The sequence below is a fragment of the Cheilinus undulatus genome, linkage group 8 (assembly GCF_018320785.1).
Source record: "Cheilinus undulatus linkage group 8, ASM1832078v1, whole genome shotgun sequence".
NCBI classification, from domain to species: Eukaryota; Metazoa; Chordata; class Actinopteri; order Labriformes; family Labridae; genus Cheilinus; species Cheilinus undulatus.
Window position 1 is genome coordinate 51,220,432 of NC_054872.1, and position 22,741 is coordinate 51,243,172.

A 22,741-nucleotide genomic window follows, 5' to 3' on the forward strand; every position below is an offset into this window, starting at 1 on the left:
GTCAAACTGCTGATGAGATGTTAGATGTTTTTTACTCCCTGACAGCGCTGTCTCTCTTTAGACTAAAGAAGCAGATTCTCAGGATGACAGACTTCAACTCAAACACAGGGAGAATATCTCAAACTCTCTCAGCCTACGTTACTAGTGAGGGGGGGAATCATTCTCAGGTACAGAATGAAGTTAATAGTGGGGGGAGAACTTATGCTCAGGCACAGAACGATGTTTTTACTGTGGGGGGGGATCATGCTCAAGTACAGAATGATGTTACTAGTGAGGGGGAGAAATCATGCTCAAGTACAGAATGATGTTACTTTTTGTAGAGAAATCATGCTCAGGTACAGAATGATGTTACTACTGAGGGGGAGAACTCATGCTCAAGTACAGAATGATGTTACTTTTTGTAGAGAAATCATGCTCAGGTACAGAATGATGTTACTACTGTAGAGACATCATGTCAAGTACAGAATGATGTTACTAGTGAGAGAGAATCATGCTCAAGGTACAGAATGATGTTACTTTTACTGTAGAGACATCATGTTGAGGTACAGAATGATGTTACTAGTGAGGGGGAGAACTCATGCTCAGGTACAGAATGATGTTTTTACTGTGGGGGAGAAATCATGCTCAAGTACAGAATGATGTTACTAGTGAGGGGGAGAACTCATGCTCAGGTACAGAATGATGTTTTTACTGTGGGGGAGAAATCATGCTCAAGTATAGAATGATGTTACTAGTGAGGGGGAGAAATCATGCTCAGGTACAGAATGATGTTACTAGTGTGGGGGAGAAATCTTGCTCAGGTACAGGACGGAACAATAGTGTCTTATGTAAAAACGCCCTGAGACTATGTCCAGGTCTCTGGTGTGTACCAACATTTATGTCAAACTGCTGATGAGATGTTAGATGTTTTTTACTCCCTGACAGCGCTGTCTCTCTTTAGACTAAAGAAGCAGATTCTCAGGATGACAGACTTCAACTCAAACACAGGGAGAATATCTCAAACTCTCTCAGCCTACGTTACTAGTGAGGGGGGGAATCATTCTCAGGTACAGAATGAAGTTAATAGTGGGGGGAGAACTTATGCTCAGGCACAGAACGATGTTTTTACTGTGGGGGGGGATCATGCTCAAGTACAGAATGATGTTACTAGTGAGGGGGAGAAATCATGCTCAAGTACAGAACGATGTTACTTTTTTGTAGAGACATCATGCTCAGGTACAGAATGATGTTACTAGTGAGGGGGAGAAATCATGCTCAAGTACAGAATGATGTTACTTTTTGTAGAGAAATCATGCTCAGGTACAGAATGATGTTACTACTGAGGGGGAGAACTCATGCTCAAGTACAGAATGATGTTACTTTTTGTAGAGAAATCATGCTCAAGTACAGAACGATGTTACTTTTTTGTAGAGACATCATGTTGAGGTACAGAATGATGTTACTAGTGAGGGGGAGAACTCATGCTCAGGTACAGAATGATGTTTTTACTGTGGGGGAGAAATCATGCTCAAGTACAGAATGATGTTACTAGTGAGGGGGAGAACTCATGCTCAGGTACAGAATGATGTTTTTACTGTGGGGGAGAAATCATGCCCAAGTACAGAATGATGTTACTAGTGAGGGGGAGAACTCATGCTCAGGTACAGAATGATGTTTTTACTGTGGGGGAGAAATCATGCTCAAGTATAGAATGATGTTACTAGTGAGGGGGAGAAATCATGCTCAGGTACAGAATGATGTTACTAGTGTGGGGGAGAAATCTTGCTCAGGTACAGGACGGAACAATAGTGTCTTATGTAAAAACGCCCTGAGACTATGTCCAGGTCTCTGGTGTGTACCAACATTTATGTCAAACTGCTGATGAGATGTTAGATGTTTTTTACTCCCTGACAGCGCTGTCTCTCTTTAGACTAAAGAAGCAGATTCTCAGGATGACAGACTTCAACTCAAACACAGGGAGAATATCTCAGACTCTCTCAGCCTTCACCTAAAGCCAGATGTTTAGAACAGACAGGAGCGACTGTGAGAGCAGAAACTTCAGAGCTGCGCGATGAGAAGAGACAGACGGCCGAGCAGAGACGCTCATCGATGTGACACAAACACACACTCGGAGTATCACACATTCATCACAGGCTGCACACATCATCAGGAGCGTGAGTGCGTTTGTGTTAGACGAACCTCGATGTGACAAGTTCAAGCAGACGAAACCAAATCAGAGAGAAATTTGTCAAATAACTGCAAGACTCTGCGAGTGAGTCAGCACACTTGTTTATATACGTACAGTAATGAACATGCCGGGCTTCAGTCATGATCTGAAGATTGTTCTTTACAAAGATTTTTATCATAAATGCTCAGAGTCATCTAAAGACATTAATCTTCAACATGGAAGTTCAGCAGCTAATAGTTAACCACGGAAATAGTTGTTGTTTTATCATAAATTAGAGGTTCAATGTTCCTCATGCAGAGTTGATTCTGACAGCTATTTTTTTTTATTTTAGTCTAGTTTTAGTCCATTAAAAGTCTCTATTTTTAGCTAGTCTTAGTCTAGTCTTTCTCATGAAAAAAAGGACTGTTGACAAACATTTTTAGTCATAGTTTTAGTTGACAAAATTAACACTGCTCTCATTCATACCAAATGTACAGTGTAGTGTTTCTTCAGGATGTACACAGCAGTAATGTTTGTTCACGTTACCGTCACACATACATGTTCGTGTACATCATCTGGTGTCTGCTGTTCTCAGTGGTGGTAAAGGAGAATTAGATTTTTCTGTAAAAGCCACAATAAGCTCAGTAGCTTCTGCAGCACAAACACAACCCTTTATTCAGCCATTGTTGTTTTGGTCTGACCCGCGCAGGCGTCATAAGAGATTTATGCTGTGTGTGACGTAATTGTTTCAAGAAAGATATGGATTAGTCGTCCACATGGAGATGAAATAGTTGTTTACAGATTTATGCACTCTGGGACCCGTTTTCAAAAGGTATCGTTTACAGTCTTCAGAGACCTCGTTTCCGCGTGGATGAAACGCCAGTCCGATAAAAAACTTTTGTGTTTATTCCTGAATTCGTTTCCATGTGGACGGGGCCTGAGCTGTGTGACTCCGCCCCTCTCAGGAAATGGATGTGGCTCTCCTGAGGATCAGGAGAGGAGGGCAGAACTTTCTCCCAAGCGGGGAGGGCCAATCAAACATGGGGGTGTGGCTAACTCCCCACATGACGGCTTGTTTCAGCACACATTTTCTGAAAGGTGTGTGTGGGGGGTGTGTTCTGGTTCTTCAGGGGATTATGGACAGGCCAGTATCTTACTTGATGTGTTTACAGTTTTAAAGACTGTCAGTCTCGGACTTTTCCTAAAAGTTTGTTAAATAACACCTGGTGTTATAAAAAAAGAATCTTTGCCTAAACTTAAATTTTGTTCATGGGCATTTATATCTAGAACCACCATGCAGGTCAAATTTACCCCATAAAAAAGCCTTGATTTTCCCACTGTTCTATTTCACAGCAGCCATGACTAGATGGCGTAATGGAAATACCTTTTCTCTAATTCAGCAATGCCTAATCGGAAATCGACAGAAGGGGGAAAAGCATTTAGCATTGTTAAATGTCTAAAGGTCATCTCAGTGCTTTTAATGAAGAAGAGTTCAGTGATGAGGAAGTTTAAGCAATCAGCCCAAAGATGATTTTAAATGTGGAGGATCTTCTTCTACCAGTGATCTAGTTTGCTATCTGTAGTTAATAAGCTGTTAAATGTCAGTGGTTAACTAACAGTCCTCGGTCAGTGCTATTTTTGAAAATCAAGGCCCTTTAATGGCAGGTAAATTTGACCCATCGGCTGTTTTAGAGATCCACGGTGGTTCTAGTGCTAATGAGTAGTCATAATGAAATATTCAGAGGTGTCAGAAGTACTCACATTCTCTACTCAAGTAGAAGTTCAGATACTTGTGTAAGAAAATACTCTGGTAAAATTAAAGTATTGAATCCACTCTTACTCAAGCGTAAAAAAGTGGAGGTTCTGAAATGTGTGACCAAAGCTGGTAAAAACTCCTGCAAGTCGTCCGAGGTCATTTTTGAGTTTTTTACACATTATGAAAGCGTAGATACCAAGCTTTCAAATGGTGTATCATACACCTTTATCTGAGCATATTTTACAAAGATATGCTCATTTGAATGTTAACTTCTAGTTCCTGCTTCTTCTGAGAAAACCAGGCTCAAAGTTTCAGGACTTTTCCGACCTTCAGGCAGGCCAGGTGATGGGCGTTAACAATAAGGCCACATTTACATCAAGTCCACCCAAACCAAGCTTTTGAATCTTATATTCCCATAGGAAATCCACCGTCATCAAACTTTCACTGTCGAGTGATCTTGAAGTTGTCAGAAGTCTGTTGATAATTCTTGCTGCTTCTTCATCGTCTCTTCTACTTTTCTTCACTGCAGGGTGCATCTTGAGGCTTGTTGTTAAAGGTGATAACTAGAAACAGATGTATACGTGCTGAGGGGGGTGGCGTTTGAGCCATGCAGTGTTTGTTATTGTCCATCTCAATGGGCGAAACTGGGAACAATGGCAAACTGAGAGGCCAATTATCACCCCGCAGTTTCGCTTTCCCCTCCCCTCAATATCCCTGCAGCAACTGCGAGAATAGGGCATTTTTAAACACAAAATTAGTGCTTTTAAATATCACGTTTGTGTTACTTTTTCATCGAATGAGTAGTTTGAATGTCGGACTTGCAAAAAATGAGAAAAAACGAAAAATGATAATTTTGAAGAAAACGACTTTGTATCCATTTTTCTCAACCACCAGAATGCCGACTTGCAGGAACTTTATCTGGCTTCGGTCACATATACTTAAGTACTTTACTGTCAGTGAATCACAATATCTCTTTAGAAAATTCTGCAGTTTATAAAGTTATTCTTAAACAGCTTTGGTTGTCCCCATACCATCCTTAATATTTCTGTATTTTAACATAAATTGAACATTTTTTAACACTTTAAATCAATTAACTAGCATAATTTAGCAACCTTGCGTCTTTCCAACAGACAAATCAGTTTTCTATTTCAGCACACACCCATATACTGTATTTAGCTTCCATCAAAATCATTCAACCACCTTTAAAAATCAGGTTTATTGTGAAAATGTACAGACATTCAGCTTTTTGCAATGAACAAACCAAACAAAAGGAATTAAAATAGCTCAACACAACGAAAGCTTCAAGTTGTTTTCTGAAAATGAAATTTATACTGACTTCTCCAGTCTCAGAATGATTTAACCCTTTCATATCCAGTACAGGCTGGCATGACTAAACGTGTTTAGTTCCATCGCATAGAGATGTAAATGAGTTAAGGCAGCAGGTTGACCTGTAGTTAGATAGTAAAGCTGACTCAGGACTAGACTGCACACATAACCCAGTATTGTTGCTCTCAGTCTTTCTAGCTGTGAATCAACTTTCTCATCCATGCTCTGGTGGCTGAGTTTGATCTGAAGCGTTCACTCCAACATGCAGTTCAGCTCCAGCTGCTATATGTTAGCTGTTTAGTGAGCTGCATCACAGGAGATGTGTGTTTTCAAACTCCAGTCCAAGCAATCATGACCATATTGGTGCTTTAACCTTTACTGATACGTGCATGTGATGATATTTCTGTCATATCAGTATTTTTAGGTACATGCCTGTGATATGATACCAGGTTTCTGCACTAATCCTGCATCAGCTGGTAAGAAAAGGATTGTGTTTATTTGGTTCCAGGTTTAAGTAAAATTTGATGCTAATTGTTTAACTGAAAACTTTTAACTGATATCAAATAAAAATGTTTTTTCCCACGTTTTTATACAGCAGAATGCTTCCTTCCAGACCAACCAGCATACGTCTCAGTTATATTTCAGTTTATTTAGATGTGTGTCATCTTAAATGTGTGTTTTCTCTTCTCTTCGCCATGTTCTCATCTCTCATCATCTCCAGCAGTAGATCGTCGTGTTAACTGTGAGCTGAAGTGAACAGTGAAAGAAAAAACCTTTTAAAGCCCACTGACTAGAAACCGGATGATAATCACTCTGAATATTTAAACCTGGGACTTTATTTTTGGTGGTAGAAGTTAGAAAGCATGGAGCCTTTGTTCCATGTTGTTGTGTGTGAGTATTAAATGTAAAAGTGTACGTTATCGTCTCTGGGAGTTTCTGCCTCTTTGAGACGACGAGTCTTTGCCTGAAGGCAAACATATGAATCTGGGCATAAAGATGTTTGTGTTTGTCACACCTAACCCTATGATTCACCTCCTCATTACCCATCAGCCCCTTCACGTGGACAACCCGGCGATGGTTACATGGGCGAGCGAGTGAGCGAGCGGCTCGGCCTTGTCGACGCGGCGTTTGAAGATGATGCAACACGATGGACGAGCGAGCAGCTGCTTTACAAGAAGTGATGTTTTTTTAAAATGCTCGCACAGCAGCAGGAGGAGGAGGAGGAGGAGGAGGAGGAGGAGGTTTGGGATGTAGAACATGAAGGAGACAGCAGTTCAAATCACTTTTGATCAGCCGAACAGAGACGGAGCAGCAGTCCATCAGACAGACGCAAACAGAGTTAAAGAGACTGGTGAGTTTGATCTGGAATAAAAGAGCTGCTCTGTAATCAGCTCTACTTGAGCTGAAAGTTTACAGAGATGACCCAGGCATGAGCTGCTTAGAGCCCGTCACCACCAGGGGGCCCCCCAGACTTTAACCTGCTTCAACTTCCCTCCAGTGTGAGAGACTGTGTTCACAAGAGCTGCAATAAAACTGCAGGAAACTTCAGTTTAAATGACATTCCCACTCAGACTCACAGTTTTAGGCTGTTTCTCACACATGACCATTAAAGCAAACCTAAAATTATTCGTTTGAACAGTTTAGGAGCGACAGTGTAGGTTTGGGCCAGCCTTATTAATTAGGTTCTTCCGATTGAAAAAACATGGGATACATACACTATATTGCCAAAAGTATTCGCTCACCTGCCTTGACTCACATATGAACTGAAGTGGCATCCCATTCTTAATCCATAGGGTTTAATATGACGTTGGTTCACCCATTGCAGCTATAACAGCTTCAACTCTTCTGGGAAGGCTTTCCATAAGGTTTAGGAGTGTGTTTATGGGAATTTTTGACCATTCTCCCAGAAGCACATTTGTAAGGTCACACACTGATGTTGGACGAAAAGGCCTGGCTCTCAGTCTCCGCTCTAATTCATCCCAAAGGTGTTCTGTGGGGTTGAGGTCAGGACTCTGTGCAGGCCAGTCAAGTTGATCCACACCAAACTCTCTCCTCCATGTCTTTATGGACCTTGCTTTGTGCACTGGTGCACAGTCATGTTGGAACAGGAAGGGGCCATCCCCAAACTGTTCCCACAAAGTTGGGAGCATGGAATTGTCCAAAATCTCTTGGCATGCTGAAGCATTCAGAGTTCCTTTGACTGGAACTAAGGGGCCAAGCCCAGCTCCTGAAAAACAAGCCCACACCATAATCCCCCTCCACCAAACTTTACACTTGGCACAATGCAGTCAGACAAGTACCGTTCTCCTGGCAACCGCTAAACCTGGACTCGTCTATCAGATTGCCAGATGGAGAAGCACGATTGGTCACTCCAGAGAAGGCGTCTCCACTGCTCTAGAGTCCAGTGTGCTTTACACCACTGCATCCAACGCTTTGCATTGCACTTGGTGATGTATGGCTTGGATGCAGCTGCTCGGCCATGGAAACCCATTCCATGAAGCTCTCTACCACTGCTCTTGAGCTGATCTGAAGGCCAACTGACTCTGCAGAAAGCTCTGTCATTTTACGTGGCCTACCACCTGGTGGCTGAGCTGCTGTCATTCCCAATGGCTTCCACTTTGTTATAATACCACTGACAGTTGACTGTGGAATATTTAGGAGCCTGGAAATTTCACCACTGGATTTGTTGCACAGGTGGCATCCTATCACAGTACCACGCTGGAATTCACTGAGAGCGAGCCATTCTTTCACAAATGTTTGTAGAGACAGTCTGTGTGCCTAGGTGCTTGATTTTATACACCTGTGGACATGGAAGTGACTGGAACACCTGATTTCCATTATTTGGACAGGTGAGTGAAAACTTTTGGCAATGGCATAATGGCCATGGCATATGCCAACAATTTAAACGTCAAAGCTATATGGACACAGAATTTAAAATAAACAGATTTAAACTAAAAATACATTTGACAAAGAGAAATATTTCCTGGATTCTTTAAATGGTGAATGAAGAAAAGTTAACTTCTAAGGAGGAAATCCAAACTTGAAGCCTCCCATCCTTTAAGAAAAAACAGGTTTTCTGATTTTCTCATGTACTCACCCACAACATCAAGGGATGATATGGAAGTCTACGGCAGATCAACCTCAGACAGACAAAGTCATCTGCTGGGTCAGTCTACATCCACCCATCGCCAAACAACTCCTCCACCAGTTTGAAATACTTTGGCTTCCTCTCATTGGACCAGCTAACACCAATCATCTGTCATAAACACTCATCACCATGAGTCTCAGATCCTCTGGTTCTCTCCATCACTCCTCTCTCTTCATCATGAACGTTAAACTCTTTACACCTGTTCCTGTACCTCCATGGTCTCAGTGAGTTCATGTTTCCCCTCTAACTTCATCCTGACAGATCTCAGTGAAGTTTCTCCCGCGTTAACGTCTCTGTTTCTGTGTTTGTATTGGAGCGGCGTGTTCTTCGGTAAACACCTGGACCCCAGCCACAGCCATCAGCTGCTTTATTTCTGCCTTTATTTGACACCTTTACGGCTCGCCGCGACAGATTTACACATTCAAATGAAATTCAGAGACGCTCGTAAAACTTATCGAGCAGAACATTCAAATCTGGAGGAGAGGAGGGGAGATAAACGTAACGGCCTCGCCGCTCCACAGAGCCACATGAATCACACGCAGAGATGGAGGTAAAAATCAGCCGCAGTGATTTTCATTTGACCCTGAGAGACATTTAAAGACCGCTTGACCAAAGTTTTTATTTGGTAATCGTCCTTCATTATCCTTCAGAACAAACAGGACATGATGTGTAATCACAGCAAGTCTCTAATGACATGAACAAACATTTACAGCAGCTTTATAAGTGAGACAGAGGAGCTCAGACATGATTAATACAACATTTATTCTACTTCCTGCTCTGTCAGACCAGCTAAAACCTGTTTACTTTAAAACTTTAACAAAATATAGTCACCTTAAAAACTTCTGATAACTTAAACTCTTAGTGAAGTTAAAGCTATAAAAAGATCTAAAATAATGTACAGCTCACTTCTGCCCACAGCACCTCCGTTTAAAGACTCTTTTCAATAAATCTACACTCCATAAAGTCAAGGTACTATAAAATAAACCACTGGTTAATACATTTCTCACAATAAGGGAGAAAAGCAGTTAAAAGTGACATCCTGCTTATACTGGCAAATTCTTGAATGCTCTGCAGGTGTCTTGCAGTTAAATTCTGAGATAAAGAGTCATAACTTTTAATCTCAGAATTTTCACTTTTTAAATTCAGAATGTTGACCTTCTAATCTCATAATTATGACTTTTCAATTTCATTATGACTTTCTAATCTCATAATTACGACTTTCTAATCTCATAATTATGACTTTTCAATCTCATCATTATGACCTTTTTAATCTCAGAATTATGACTTTTGAATCTCATAATTATGAATTTTTAATCTCATTATTATGAATTTTTAATCTACTTATTATGAATTTTTAATCTACTTATTATGACTTTTTAATCTCATTACTATGACTTTTTAAATCTCATAACTACAACTTTCTAATCTCATAATTATGACTTTTAAATCTCATAATTATGACTTTTGAATCTCATAATTATGAATTTTTAATCTCATTATTATGAATTTTTAATCTACTTATTATGAATTTTTAATCCACTAATTATGAATTTTTAATCTCATTACTATGACTTTTTAAATCTCATAATTATGACTTTTTATATCATAATCATGACTTTTCATCTTATAATTATGACCTTTTTTCTTTTTTATTTGGCAGAAATGGGCTTCCATAGTACAATACAATAATACAATACAATAATAGTTATCAACTTATTCTTGAAAAAAAAAAGATTTTATATTAAAATGATCATACAGAAATAATGATCATGTAGTGTCCACAGACACAGAGATGTGTGTTAGTGAATATGTAGTCATATTTTCTATCTGCCAGAGAACAGAGAGCTGAGATCATCATCTTTCATAGACTACTGCTGCCATCTGGTGGCTGAAGGCGGTACTGCAGAATCCCTTCATCACTCATCAGCATTTATTAATGATGCCAGAAAAGTTACAGAGAGACTTTAACCTTCCTGCTTATCAGTAGTTACATTTCTACTTTGGTTGAATTATTATCCTAAGAATCAATTTATAACACAATGTTCCCTCTTAAAACACACATGAATGGAATGTAAACATGACACTTAGACATCACTTTAAAATTGAATATCGACTTTAGTTGAATAAAAATTAAACATGAAATAAAACACAGTATTAGTCCACATAAAATAGATTTTTAACCCCAAAATAAAACGTTGCAGGCCCGTTTCCATGCTTGTGAACGGTGTGACCAAAAACAAGCAGTCGCTTCACTCGCTAAAGCAAGCAACAGAAAATAAAAGCACGTTAACTGTTAGGTTTTAACTCATGAATCCTTAGTCCTGTCAGTGGCTAGCCGGAGGTTGAGGAGGGGAACTGATAGGGACACTTCTGCACACACAGCGGGTCCAAAGAGATCTTCCTGGTCCACTGCATGCATAAGATGACTATCAGTCTCTTTGAATTCATTCAGAACTTATTTAATCATCACACCAAGTCAGTGTGACCTTCAGAGGAACTAGCAAACATACATATTCTACACAATCACGTAACATTAGCTGCTACTTCAATGCAGATACATGCTAGTCCCGCTAGCGCTAATACGCTAATCACGCGTAGCATCAATTTTTTACACACACTACAACTTTCCGAAGCAGTGTAACATATTGACACAAAAGGGTTTACCTTATGCAAGTTTCAACATGTCCATTACTCATCTGTTTACTCTGCAAACACCAAAGTATCAGACAATGCTTCAGTCCTTTGCAGGTTCACGCTCGGGCTGTGTCTAGGCAACGGCGTCTGCGCTGTAATCCTCTGCTCCTTTCTGCTGCTCCAACATGTCCCGCCCCTCTACCTTTCTGATAGGACTACAGTATAACGACAACCAATACAATTACAGAAACAAAAGATTGACAGCCTAACATTTACTGCCGTTAGGTTGCGGAAAAAGACCACGCTACTCCTCTGTACGCTGTGAACAAACTTGTTTGAATTTCAATCCACTTTATTTACACCTTGACAAAGACATTGAAGTCTGCTTAATGCGTTGTTACTAAACCATTATGAGCTGATTAACTTAAACGTTTTAAACATAAAATTTCGCTCTTTTATGAACATATTTATCTTGTTTAATGCTTAACATGTTTTAATCTCTTAAAATAACTTTATTAAATGTATTTTTACAGACTTTTGACATATGTATTTGTCTGAAATGACCTATTTTGGACTGGGCTACATTTTTTTTTACCTTTTGCTTTTTTGTATGAACACATTTTTATAGACCTCCAACGGTTTTGACTGTTGTTTTTCCTTGAAGCACTGTTAATAAAATATTTTTAATAGCCTAAACACATTTATAGCTACATTCTCCTTATTTAATGGTTAGATTATTTGATTATTATTCTCAGGATTAGTTAACCATAACACAACATAGCAGAAGAAAGGCTGCCATAGCAACAACAACAACAACAACAACAACAATAATAATAATAAAAACTCAGGGAAAAATAAACATCAGCAATCAGAGCAGAATAGGAGCTCTGTAAAATCAAACAGGAAGAGAAGAAAACAATGTCCACATATAACAAGGAAAAATAATAAAAATGAAAATGACACAAGTAGATCTCGATTGAGAGTTACAGTAGAAGATTGTAAAATCAAAAATATAATGGCGTCAGTGAAAAGCAATGATTCCTATGATAATATTCCAAAAAATATGGTAGGATGTGGGAGGAGGACAGGGTTAAATACATATATACAGTGGGGATAAAACAAAGATAAGATTCAGGACAATAAATGTAGTAGAGATGAGAACAGATACGTAAAATTTAGGTAGGTAAACACGAGATAAAGAAGATAATGAACATGAGAAGAGAATAAAATTATAAAAACAATAAGAAGAGTAGCGTAAATAAAAGAAAAGTAATGAAATAGATAAATAGTTAGAAGGGACATCACACAAAAGCAAGTCTATAAAAGTGGAGGGATTTAAAAGATGTCGCCGAATCTGCCAGCCTTATCTCCTCAGGCATGAGTACAACATGAATGCATACTTTTATATTACTCTTTTACTCTTATTGTGCTTTTGTGTGGCGGCAATATCAATGCGCCATAAAAATAGTGCTGGAAATGTGGTCTTGATCCAATGATGATATACTATTTTGTTTTAACACTTGAGCCGGTGCTACACCCGATTGCAATTGCTAAATAACAGAAGAAGATGAACACCGGCTGAGCAGATTGAGAGCGGCGAAGTGGCGGAAGACTACTTTTCCTCGTCTGGATCAAGGTGTAATCTGGCCACGGAACGGCAGGCTTCTTTGAATGATGAGCAGACAGAGAGCCAGCAAGGAGCCAGGAAAATACGGTCAGTGGGGACATTTATTGACGTTTTAATCTGACCTAATTCATAAATTTACCCTGAAGAAATTAATTTCTGTGTCTGTTATACTTCTGAACACAAGATAGCAAAACAACAGCTTGTTAATGGTGAGTAAAGTTGGCGGAGGTGAAGCTAACGGATGCTAACATTACACAGTGCTGCTTAGGCTTACTTTTTAACTTTGAGAAGAAATGAAAGCAGTTAGTAAGAGTTTATAACATTCACACCCCCAAGAGCGCAATCATGGAGCTTGGTTTGAGTTTTGCATACCACCGTATTGTTTGTTAGCATTTTCATAGGAGACTCCTTTCAGCATCAGCAATTAGCCGTAGCCCAAGCTGTGTTGATGCTGGGCTGCTACATAACACTATCTGTTTAAGTACTTAGATAATGCTATCTGTGTAAACTTTGTGTACATTTGGACTTAAACTAGGGCCCTATGATGGAATTAATTAATTGTCCAATAAAAACATAATCTACTTTTAAATGCGTAATATTGCAGAAATTGACTCAATTTTACTGCAGTACTGTTTTCATGATAACGAGGAACGTATATGTGGGGAAATATTCCCGGGGGATCATTAATGTGTGGCACAACCTCACTGCCCCCTCCCAAACAATAGGAGTCTGTCAACGATGAGGTCTGAAACACCAGCAAATACAACATAACTCAACATGGGCTGTACACTGGTACGTAATGTTGGACGGATGGACTAGAAGAAAACTGGTCCGTGCTAAAGTTAGTCAACCTCGTCTCATCAGAGGGTCAGAGAGAGTTAGTGTGTCTGACTGCAGGCTGTACCTGTAGACCTACTCACCCCTTTAGTTCATTTAGTGTGGTTAATGAGCCGGTGTGTGTCTGTATTTAACGTTCAGGTCTGATGTGAGGCAGACTGACAGAGGGTGAGGATGGAGAGAGAGATGGAGAGAGCAGGACAGTCATGGTTTAAACAAAGCAGCATCACACTGTAAGGACTGTTAAGTAGGGCTGAACCATCAGCCAACATTACGATTGCAATTTAACGTGTGATTATTCTTCAGGTTCCTCATCTTATAAACCATTCTATATTAAAACAAACAAAGCTATTTCCCCCAGAAATTTATATCCAATCACCCAAAATCAACAAATAAATGTTCAAAATTCTAAGACATTAACTAAAAATCAAAAACCTGCCCCACCACCTAAAAAATCAGATCATATTCCCCAAAAATTTCAAGTACATTCCTCAAATTTTTATAAAAATACTAAAAAAAATCAAAGCAACCTCCCCCAAAAATCAAATCAACTTCTTATAAATTCACAAATAAATTTCTTAAATTGTCATGAAATTACTTAAAGGGTTCGAAGCTAATTCCCCCAGAAATCTGAAAAAAATGTCCTGAAATTTACAAATAAATGTAAAAAAAAAAAATTCCATAAAAAAACAAACATTTTCTAAACAAATTTCTGAAGAAATTCAAATCAAATTTCTAAAAATTAACAAATAAATTCTTCAAATTTTCAAGAAGAAACGTCACATTTTTCACAGCAAATCCCTCCCAATTCAAATCAACTGCTTTAAAATTTACAAATTAATTTATCAATTTCTTTTATGAAATTAACTAAAGGTTTTAAAGCTTATTCTCCCAGAACAAATACATTTATCAATTTTTCTGGAAGATACTTTAGCTTTTTTGAGCAAATTTTCCCCCCAAAATTCAAATCAACTTCTTTAAAATTTGCAGATAAGTTTCTCAAATTTTCATGAAATTACCTAAAGGTTTCAAAGCTAATTCCCCCAGAATCAAATTTATACAATACAAAAATTTTTTTCAAAAATTCTAGGAAAATAACTGAAAATTAAAAACCTCACCTACAACCCCCAAAAAATCGAATCAAATACCCCCAAAACATTTCAAGTAAATTCCTTAAATTTTCTAAACAATACTAAAAGAAACAAAAAATCAAATCAATTTCTTAAAAAAATTAACAAATAAGTTTCTAAGATTTTCATGAAATTACCTAAAGGTTTCAAACGAATTCCCCCAGGAATCTGAATCAAATTTCCTGAAATTTACAAATAAATGTAAAAAATTAACATAAAAATGCCCCAAATTTTCTAAACAAATTTCCAAAGAAATTCAAATGAAATTCCCCCAAATTTACAAATAAATTCATCAAATTTTGAAGAAGATACCTCACATTTTTCACAGCACCCCAATTCCAAATCAACTTCTTTAAAATAAATTTCTCAAATTTTCATGAAATTACCTTAAGGTTTCAAAGCTAATTCCCCCATAAATCTGAATCAAATTTCCCAAAATTTACAAGTAAATCTTCAAAAATTCTAAGAAAATATCTGGAAATTAAAAACTTGCCCTACCACCCAACAAAATCGAATCAAATTTCCCTCCAATAATCAAATTAACTTCTCAAATTTTCATAAAAATACTAAACAAACAACAAAAAGAAATCAAAGCAACCCCTAAAAAAATCAAATCAAGTTCTTTAAAATTTACAAATAAATTCCTCAACTTTTCATGAAATTGCCTAAAGGCTAATTCCCCCAGAAATTTGAATCAAATACCCCAAAGTTTACAAGTAAATGTAAAAAATTTTCCTAAAATACATAAAACTTGCCAAACAAATTTCCAAAGAAATTCAAATCAAATTCCCCAAAAAATTACAAATAAATTTATCAATTTTCAAGAAGATACTTTAAGTTTTTCAAAGCAAATGTGGCACTATGCTAATGCTGTAGCGATACTTCACTCTAAAAAAGGTTTAAATAGAGAAAAACTGATTGAAGATCCTTTAACGGGTGAAAGTGTGCAAAACTCCTAGATTACGAGCAGCCTGCACCACGCGCTCATACGAGACAGCGGTCAGTTTATGTCTGCAGACTTCAGGGGATTTTATAAACTTCACTGAAGAGAGACACGCTTCATTATTCATTATTCAAGCCATGCTCAGGTGCTTTCTCTCTCCCTCTCTCTCCCTCTCTCTCTCTCCCTCTCTCTCTCTCTCTCTCTCTCTTTCTCTCTTCTGCGTGCGCACATCATGCATTTAATTAACGATTTAAAATTCAGCGCCCGCACATCTTTGTTTCAGCGTATTTTTTTCAAAATCCTGGTGCCCCGAAGCATTTCATAAGACTACATTTTGATGATTACATGCCAGTTAAATAGAAATGTTATTGCTACTAACAGTGACTGAGACAGAGGGAGCAAAGAGGTCAGAGTTCACCATCATACAGTTAGGATTCAACGGATCACAGATGCAGCTTTACCCTAAAACCTGTTCCCAGGTCCAGATATGGTGTTAAAAAAGTCATGGTGGATCAAACAAAAATGTGGTACAAAAATTAAATGTCACCCGTTGAGAAATAGATCAAATTTCTGTAATGTTAAAGTCCAGCTTCCAGAAATCATTATACCATTGTGTGGATAATGGACATTTATTTCTTGCTAGAATGTGAAATATTACACTAATGCTTGAGGTAGAGAAAGTTAAAATAGTTAAGTGTCTCTTTACCTTAATGCGAAAGTGAAAAAAAAAGTAAACTACAGTATAAGAAATAAAGAATTAGCAGCCAGAATTTCCTTGGAGATGATCCCTAAACCTCAATTATGGCATAAACTAATGGAATTATTTAATTTCCTTTATTTTTAACTTTAATAAATGTAAATTGCCATCAGAACTATTTTAGATATTTTGCTTAGATAACCTTTTAATACCTATTTTTAACATACAAGTAGTCCATTTAAGGGACCCACCGTATTTTATCATTTGTCTGGTTCTATTTCTCTTAAAAAAAAAGCTAAAGGGATTGATTTAAAAAATGCAATAGAGTACTTGCTTAATCGTCAGAAGAATCGATAGAGTACTCGATTACAAAACGACTTGATAACTGCAGCTCTAATAGCCACAACATGCGGTGAACACGAAATTTCCTGAGAATACTGGCACTATGCAATTAAAACACGACAAGCAAACACAATGCGAGTCGGAAACATAAAATGTGTGTTTATCAGTAATACATTGAAAATGAGGGGAACCATGAATATTTATTTCGCAAGTCGATTTACAGTGTGCGCCCCTAAATTTTCTGCTTGCGCCCCTAAAATTTTAAGTTAGGGGCCACTGTGCTCCCAGTGAGAAAAGTTAGTCTGGAGCCTTACATTTCAGGTCAAAGAAATATTTCACCCTCTGCAGTAGTAAAATTGCAGTAGGTCACACTGTGATTTAATCTACGTTTTGATTAATCGCCCAGCTCTAGTTTCCAGTTCATATGACTAAGGCTTTTTTATTTTATCATACTCTTATATTGTATATTCTGTGTTTTTAGGTGCTGGTGGTCCATTCATGAAATTTTGGCTCCATCTGTGGGTGATTTGGAGTTGTAAATTTTACAGTTTTTCCATTTACAGTGAAAGAATAATGGTGAGTTATTACAAAGGTAGTCATGGATGTGGAAGACGGGGACTGAGCTGTATTACCCCAGCTGTCTTATTGTGCTCCAGTTACATGCGAATTTTGTGAATGTATTAAGGAACAAAAAAAAAGGATCAGATCCAGTTGCTAAACCATGCTGTGAACTGTTTACTTTTTCAGACCTTTTGATAAATTTCATTTTTTCCATTTCAGACCTTCTGGAAGCTTTTTCTCTACTGACTTGATGGCCTGGTCCCAAGACTGTTGGAGGTTTGCAAAAAGCAGCAACCAAGTGTGGAAAGAAGCAGTCACTCAGAGACAGTTTGGACTGTCTTGTGAAAGATGTAAGTAGAAGAGGGGATGACTACAAAACTAGACTCCATTTCTTATGTTTGCTAAAACATTTTCATCTTACTGATTTTTTTTTTCAGTGTCTTGGAGAACACAAATGAGAGGAGAAGGGCTGCTGCTCTGCTTGACATGCCACACTACCTATCAGGTAAACATCCATCAGGGTTTGTAATGTAAGACTGTGACATTTTTCATAAGTTTTCCCTCATTTGATTTTTGTATTTAATTTTAATCATACCAGATTCTTTAGGAACTTTGTCAGAACTAACATTGCTCAGTGTGTTTGTGTTTTGGCTCATTGAGCTGTCAGTGCACGTGCAAAGCCTTGCTGTATAGAATATAAACATTTTTAGAATTTTTTTTGAATGTTGTTCTGGTTTTAGAATTTAATTCTTAGAAAACTTTTAGTCAATGATTTTTATTTAGAATCTTTTTTTTGGGAGGGGATGTTTAGTGAAGTTTCTCCTAGTTATGGAATGTTCAACTTGAAATCTGTAGTGAATAAAATCTTTATTTAAGAAATTGTAAACCTGGAATCGTACTAGTAATTCGTACTCCCATTTTTAATAGTCAAATTTTGACTCTGTAGTGTGTTATATATTTTACATGGAACAGTAATCCTGATGTCTTCTTAGACATTTTTATTATTTATTTGGAATGTTAAATATTCAAATGTTTAGTTTAATATAAAGTAGTCTTGGCATTGTTTTTTTTAATACATTTTTATTTTCCACAACACAAGACAATACAGACATCATAAGAGACAAGAAAAAAAAAATATATATATATACATACACACATACATACAAATATACTTATATATACGTATATACAGACATATACATGCACATACACTTAGATATACACATACATGCCTATACATACATGCATTCACACATTCATATAATAGGATTGGGAGGGGGTACAGAATCTTTTAAGGATTAAATAATAACATTTTCAGTTATTATTTGCAGGTTATCAATCAAATATTAAGCAGAGCTATGACGGATTTCATCAAGGCATGTTTTATAAAGACACCAGGGATCTTGTGCATCGTCAGGCCTGTAATAGTCCTGAAGGGTTACAGCAGCATGCTCCATCGATAGCAAGTCCATAAAAATGTTACGCCAATTCTCCAGATTGAAACAGTTCGGTATCTTTCCAGTTCATCAAAATAACCCGTTTGGCGGCTAAACAGGCCAATGCTATAATACTCTGTACAGACTTGGTCTGGGGAGTGTTAATTTTTACATCTAAAATGCAAGTTATTGGATAAGGCTTCATATTAATTCTAAGAGAACATGACAAGTCTTTAGCAATATCAGACCAAAATTGTTTGATAAGAGGGCAGTGCCATAATAAGTGCATGAGTGTTCCCTCTTCTTCACAACCATGCCAGCACAGTTTGGATAATGTGCAGTCAATGTGATTCAATTTACAGGGTGTGAAATAGGCCCTGTGTTATTCCATAGTGGACATGGGAAAAAAACCATTGAAGGCCAGGCTTTTGTGTAAGATTTTCACTATTTCACATGAGAATTTTAACAGTGGGTTGTCCAGCCTTGGAATGATTTTAGGATTATACCACAGGTCTGGTAAAGTTAATTCTTTGTTATGTTCTTCTAAAATGTGTTCCTCAAGTTGTTCCCAACTACCTGGCTGTCTCTCACCATTATCTTCCTATTGCAGGGGGTATCTTGAGTCATATGCAATATAATATTGATGGATGTCTGGTAGGCCTAGTCCAGCACTGGTCCATGGTTTTGTTAGTTTTTTATGACTGATTCTTGGTATTTTATCATTCCATAAGAAGTCAGATAACAATGTATTTATTTCCTTAAACCATTTTGAGGGGAATTTGAGCGGTATAAAGGACATCAAAAAAGCCAGCCTTGGAAACAAATTCATTTTTATAACTTTAGGCCTACCCCACAGAGAGAGAGGCAAGACTGTCCATCCAGTCTTGGCATTGTTGACTTGGAATTTAGAGGGTTACATTTTAATTGGAATCTTCAAAATGGATTTATATTTTTATTTGGAACGTCACACCTTTCTTTGAATCTTTGGAGTTACATGTAGAGTTTGATCTTTTATAAAGCCACATGGGGAAGACGGTGTTGTGTTGAGTTGTGTTGTTACCTCCGCCAAGGAGGTTATGTGATCGGGTGGGTTTGTTCATTTTTTAGTTTGTTTGTTCGTTTGTTAGCAACATAACTCAAAAAGTTGTGGACGGATTTTGATGAATTTTCAAGAATTGTCAGAAATGGCATAAGAAAGAACTGATTAGATTTTGGGAGTGATCCAGATCACTGTCTGGATCCAGGAATTTTTTAAAGGATTCTGTACTATTGGGAGATAGGGCTAATGGCGCAGGTCTGCGCTGTTACCACTTTACACCAGGAGATGGTGGACATGACTAACTTCAATCCCAGCAGCATTTTTGGGTGTGTTTCTATTCAAAGTTTTGGAGTTTATGGAGTTTGAAAGTCTCACGCCCGGTCGAGGAGACGAGTCGGAGCGTTCAGAGAGAAAGACAGCAAACTGTAGCGAGAATACTCACAATGCTGGGAGGAATAGAGAAATATTCACCCTCTGCCATGACTTCCAGTCATCCGGTGAGACCATGAGTGAGACTGTCAGTGCATCTGTTAGCACCAGCAGGCAATGCTTCTGCCATGACAGTTTACATGTAGCGAAGCCAATAATTTACCTCACTATGTTTCCACCCCACCAGGGAGGGAGTAATTGGCGAATGCTGTGGTGGAGGGCACATGGGGATGGATCCAGGAGTTTATTTAAAGGATTCTTTACTATTAGGAGATAGGGCTAATGGTGGAGGTCTGTGCTCTCCAAGTGCTTTTCTAGTAAGAAAATTGATGTAAGACGGTGTTGAGAGTTTTTCCTGGAGACACGGCTCAGTGGTGAGGCTGGACTTAGGTGAGACGGCATACAGAGCTCAACACTTTGATTTGTTGATTTAAGAGCTGTGGGCTGACCTCAGATGTTGGGGTAACTGACTGCTGGTAAATGGCAGTCGTATTGTTTTCTTATTTCATCATAAGCCATGAGTCAACAAGGATGCTAAAGATTAAACAGTCACAAATTAAACATCTGTCCAGCAGCAGCAGGGGAGTCAGTGTTTGTTAACAGAGTGAGCAGTGTGCTGTAACTTCAGCTCTTTGTAGCTCAGCTCTGAAACATCAGGATCCACATGAACCAAAGTCAACCTGAGGGTCTGATCCGTGATGAACTGTGTTTTCTGTTGGCAGTTCTCCACCATGGCAAAGGTTCACTGACTGCTGGTACGTGGAGGTGGTATTGATCTCTGACGATAGGATCAGTCTTGATCAGAAGGGCATGTTAAAATTTATCAGACCACAAATAAAAACTAGTCCATTGGTCAGAGGAATCAGATCAGTCAGTGACAGATAACTGTGAGTGGAGTTTTATTCTGGCTAACCTGAGGATCATTTCGACATGATTTGGTTTGTTTTGTTGTTCTGTGGCTTGGCTTTGGCTCAGGATGAGACTACTACTTTTAGCTTTTCTGATCTCGTGAATAAGTTTGATGCCATGTCTGAAACGCTTGACGCTCTAAAAACCAGAATGAATGACAGTGAGACCAAGCTGTGGGAGAGTGAAACTGAGCTTAAGGAAACTAAAATCAGGCTACAGATGACTGAATCCAGGCTACAGGCCAGTGAAACTAAACTCCAGGCAACTGAGTCCAGGCTACAGGCCAGTGAAACTAAACTCCAGGCAACTGAATCCAGGCTACAGACCAGTGAAGCTCGGCTACAGGCCAGTGAAAATCAGATTCTTGGACTGATGAACAAAGGTAAAGTGGAGATTTATTTATTCTGTCATAGCGTGTTCACAGAGCCTAAAAACATGTCAAGGTTTTGTGTTTGGGTGTGTGAAAATGTTTTGATTTAAAAAACCTGGAAGGTTCTCATGTAGAAACAGCAAAAACAGTGACTAGAATCATCAAAACTATGGTTAAATTCATTGAAGTGACGAGCTGAAACCAACCAGAGGTCTGTCTTTTAGAGTGAGGGTTAACAGGAGGGTTATCATGAAGTATACTGAAGTTCATTGAAAGGCACCCAGCATGACCTATTATAACTGACATTTGACCTTTGTAAACTTTTGGTCATGATGACACAAACATATTGGTTGGTACCATTATTTAAGAGCATTTAATTTCTCCATCACAAATTAACATAGTTGTAATACTTTCTTTGAAGAAACAACCAGAGTGGCCTTCAGTGCAGCATTGGGAGGAACTGGAGACTTCGGACCTTTTCACACCCACACAACTTTAATCTACAGAACAGTGACAACAAACATCGGGAACGCCTACAATTCAGCCACAGGTAAGACTCAGAGATACTCAGGTAAGACTCAGAGATTTACTCTTTACCAGAGGTAAAGAGGTAAATTTTCCAGCTGATGTTTTTTTTCTCTCAGTTCATCTATGCATTTATTGATCTATGCTTCCTGTGCTGCCATGGGGGTTCTAATATTCTCTCTTTCTCCCAGGTATCTTCACCGCTCCTGTGGCAGGTGTTTATTACTTCACCTTCTTTTATCACGCTAATGGGAGCCATATAGCTGTCCTGGTTCTCTACAAGAACTCAGAGAGGATAATCGGGGCTTTTGAGCAACGTTCAGACACTGACAAAGATGACAATGGAGGAAACGCTGTGTTTCTTCAGCTGCAGCAGGGAGACCAGGTGTATGTGCTACTGGCCAAAGATACACACGTTTATGGAAACGACTTCTATACAACTTTTAGTGGTTTTTTGGTCTCTCAAATGTGAGATTGGACACTGATCCAATCTATCATCATTCTGTTTGATGAGAGTACTTAGTTGATTATAATATAGAAAGTTTTACATGAAGATTAGCAGTAATATCACCTCTTTATTCTCTGTGATGCTGAAGTCTGATGTGAAGTCAACAGGATATTTTGAAAGAAATAAAAATGTAAAAACTGCTCAAACAACAACAGCTCCTCTGTACCTTAATCTTACCTGACCCTCCCCACAGGATTAACCATGTCCATGTTTTCTTTGCATTTAAATGTTTTTGTCTTCAGTAAAACCTGATTAATATTGTTCATACACTGATTTAGCATTGATATTCCAAGATGACAACATGAGACTAACTCTGGGATTGTCAATCTTTCCATCATGTTCACCTTTCAATAAAGTTTACATCAAATTCTCTTTACT

The 22,741-nt window shown here is 38.2% G+C and overlaps 1 protein-coding gene across 1 annotated transcript; it reads left to right on the forward strand.

Annotated features, from left to right (window-relative positions):
• Positions 1 to 20,704: 20,704 nt before the first annotated feature.
• On the forward strand, positions 20,705 to 22,728 carry LOC121513944 (caprin-2-like). Its single transcript, XM_041793975.1, has 3 exons — positions 20,705 to 21,342; positions 21,752 to 21,880; positions 22,047 to 22,728. Exons 1-3 carry the CDS (start codon positions 20,982 to 20,984, stop codon positions 22,325 to 22,327), a joined length of 771 nt encoding a protein of 256 aa, XP_041649909.1. The 5' UTR covers positions 20,705 to 20,981; the 3' UTR covers positions 22,328 to 22,728.
• The last annotated feature ends 13 nt before the right edge of the window (positions 22,729 to 22,741 follow it).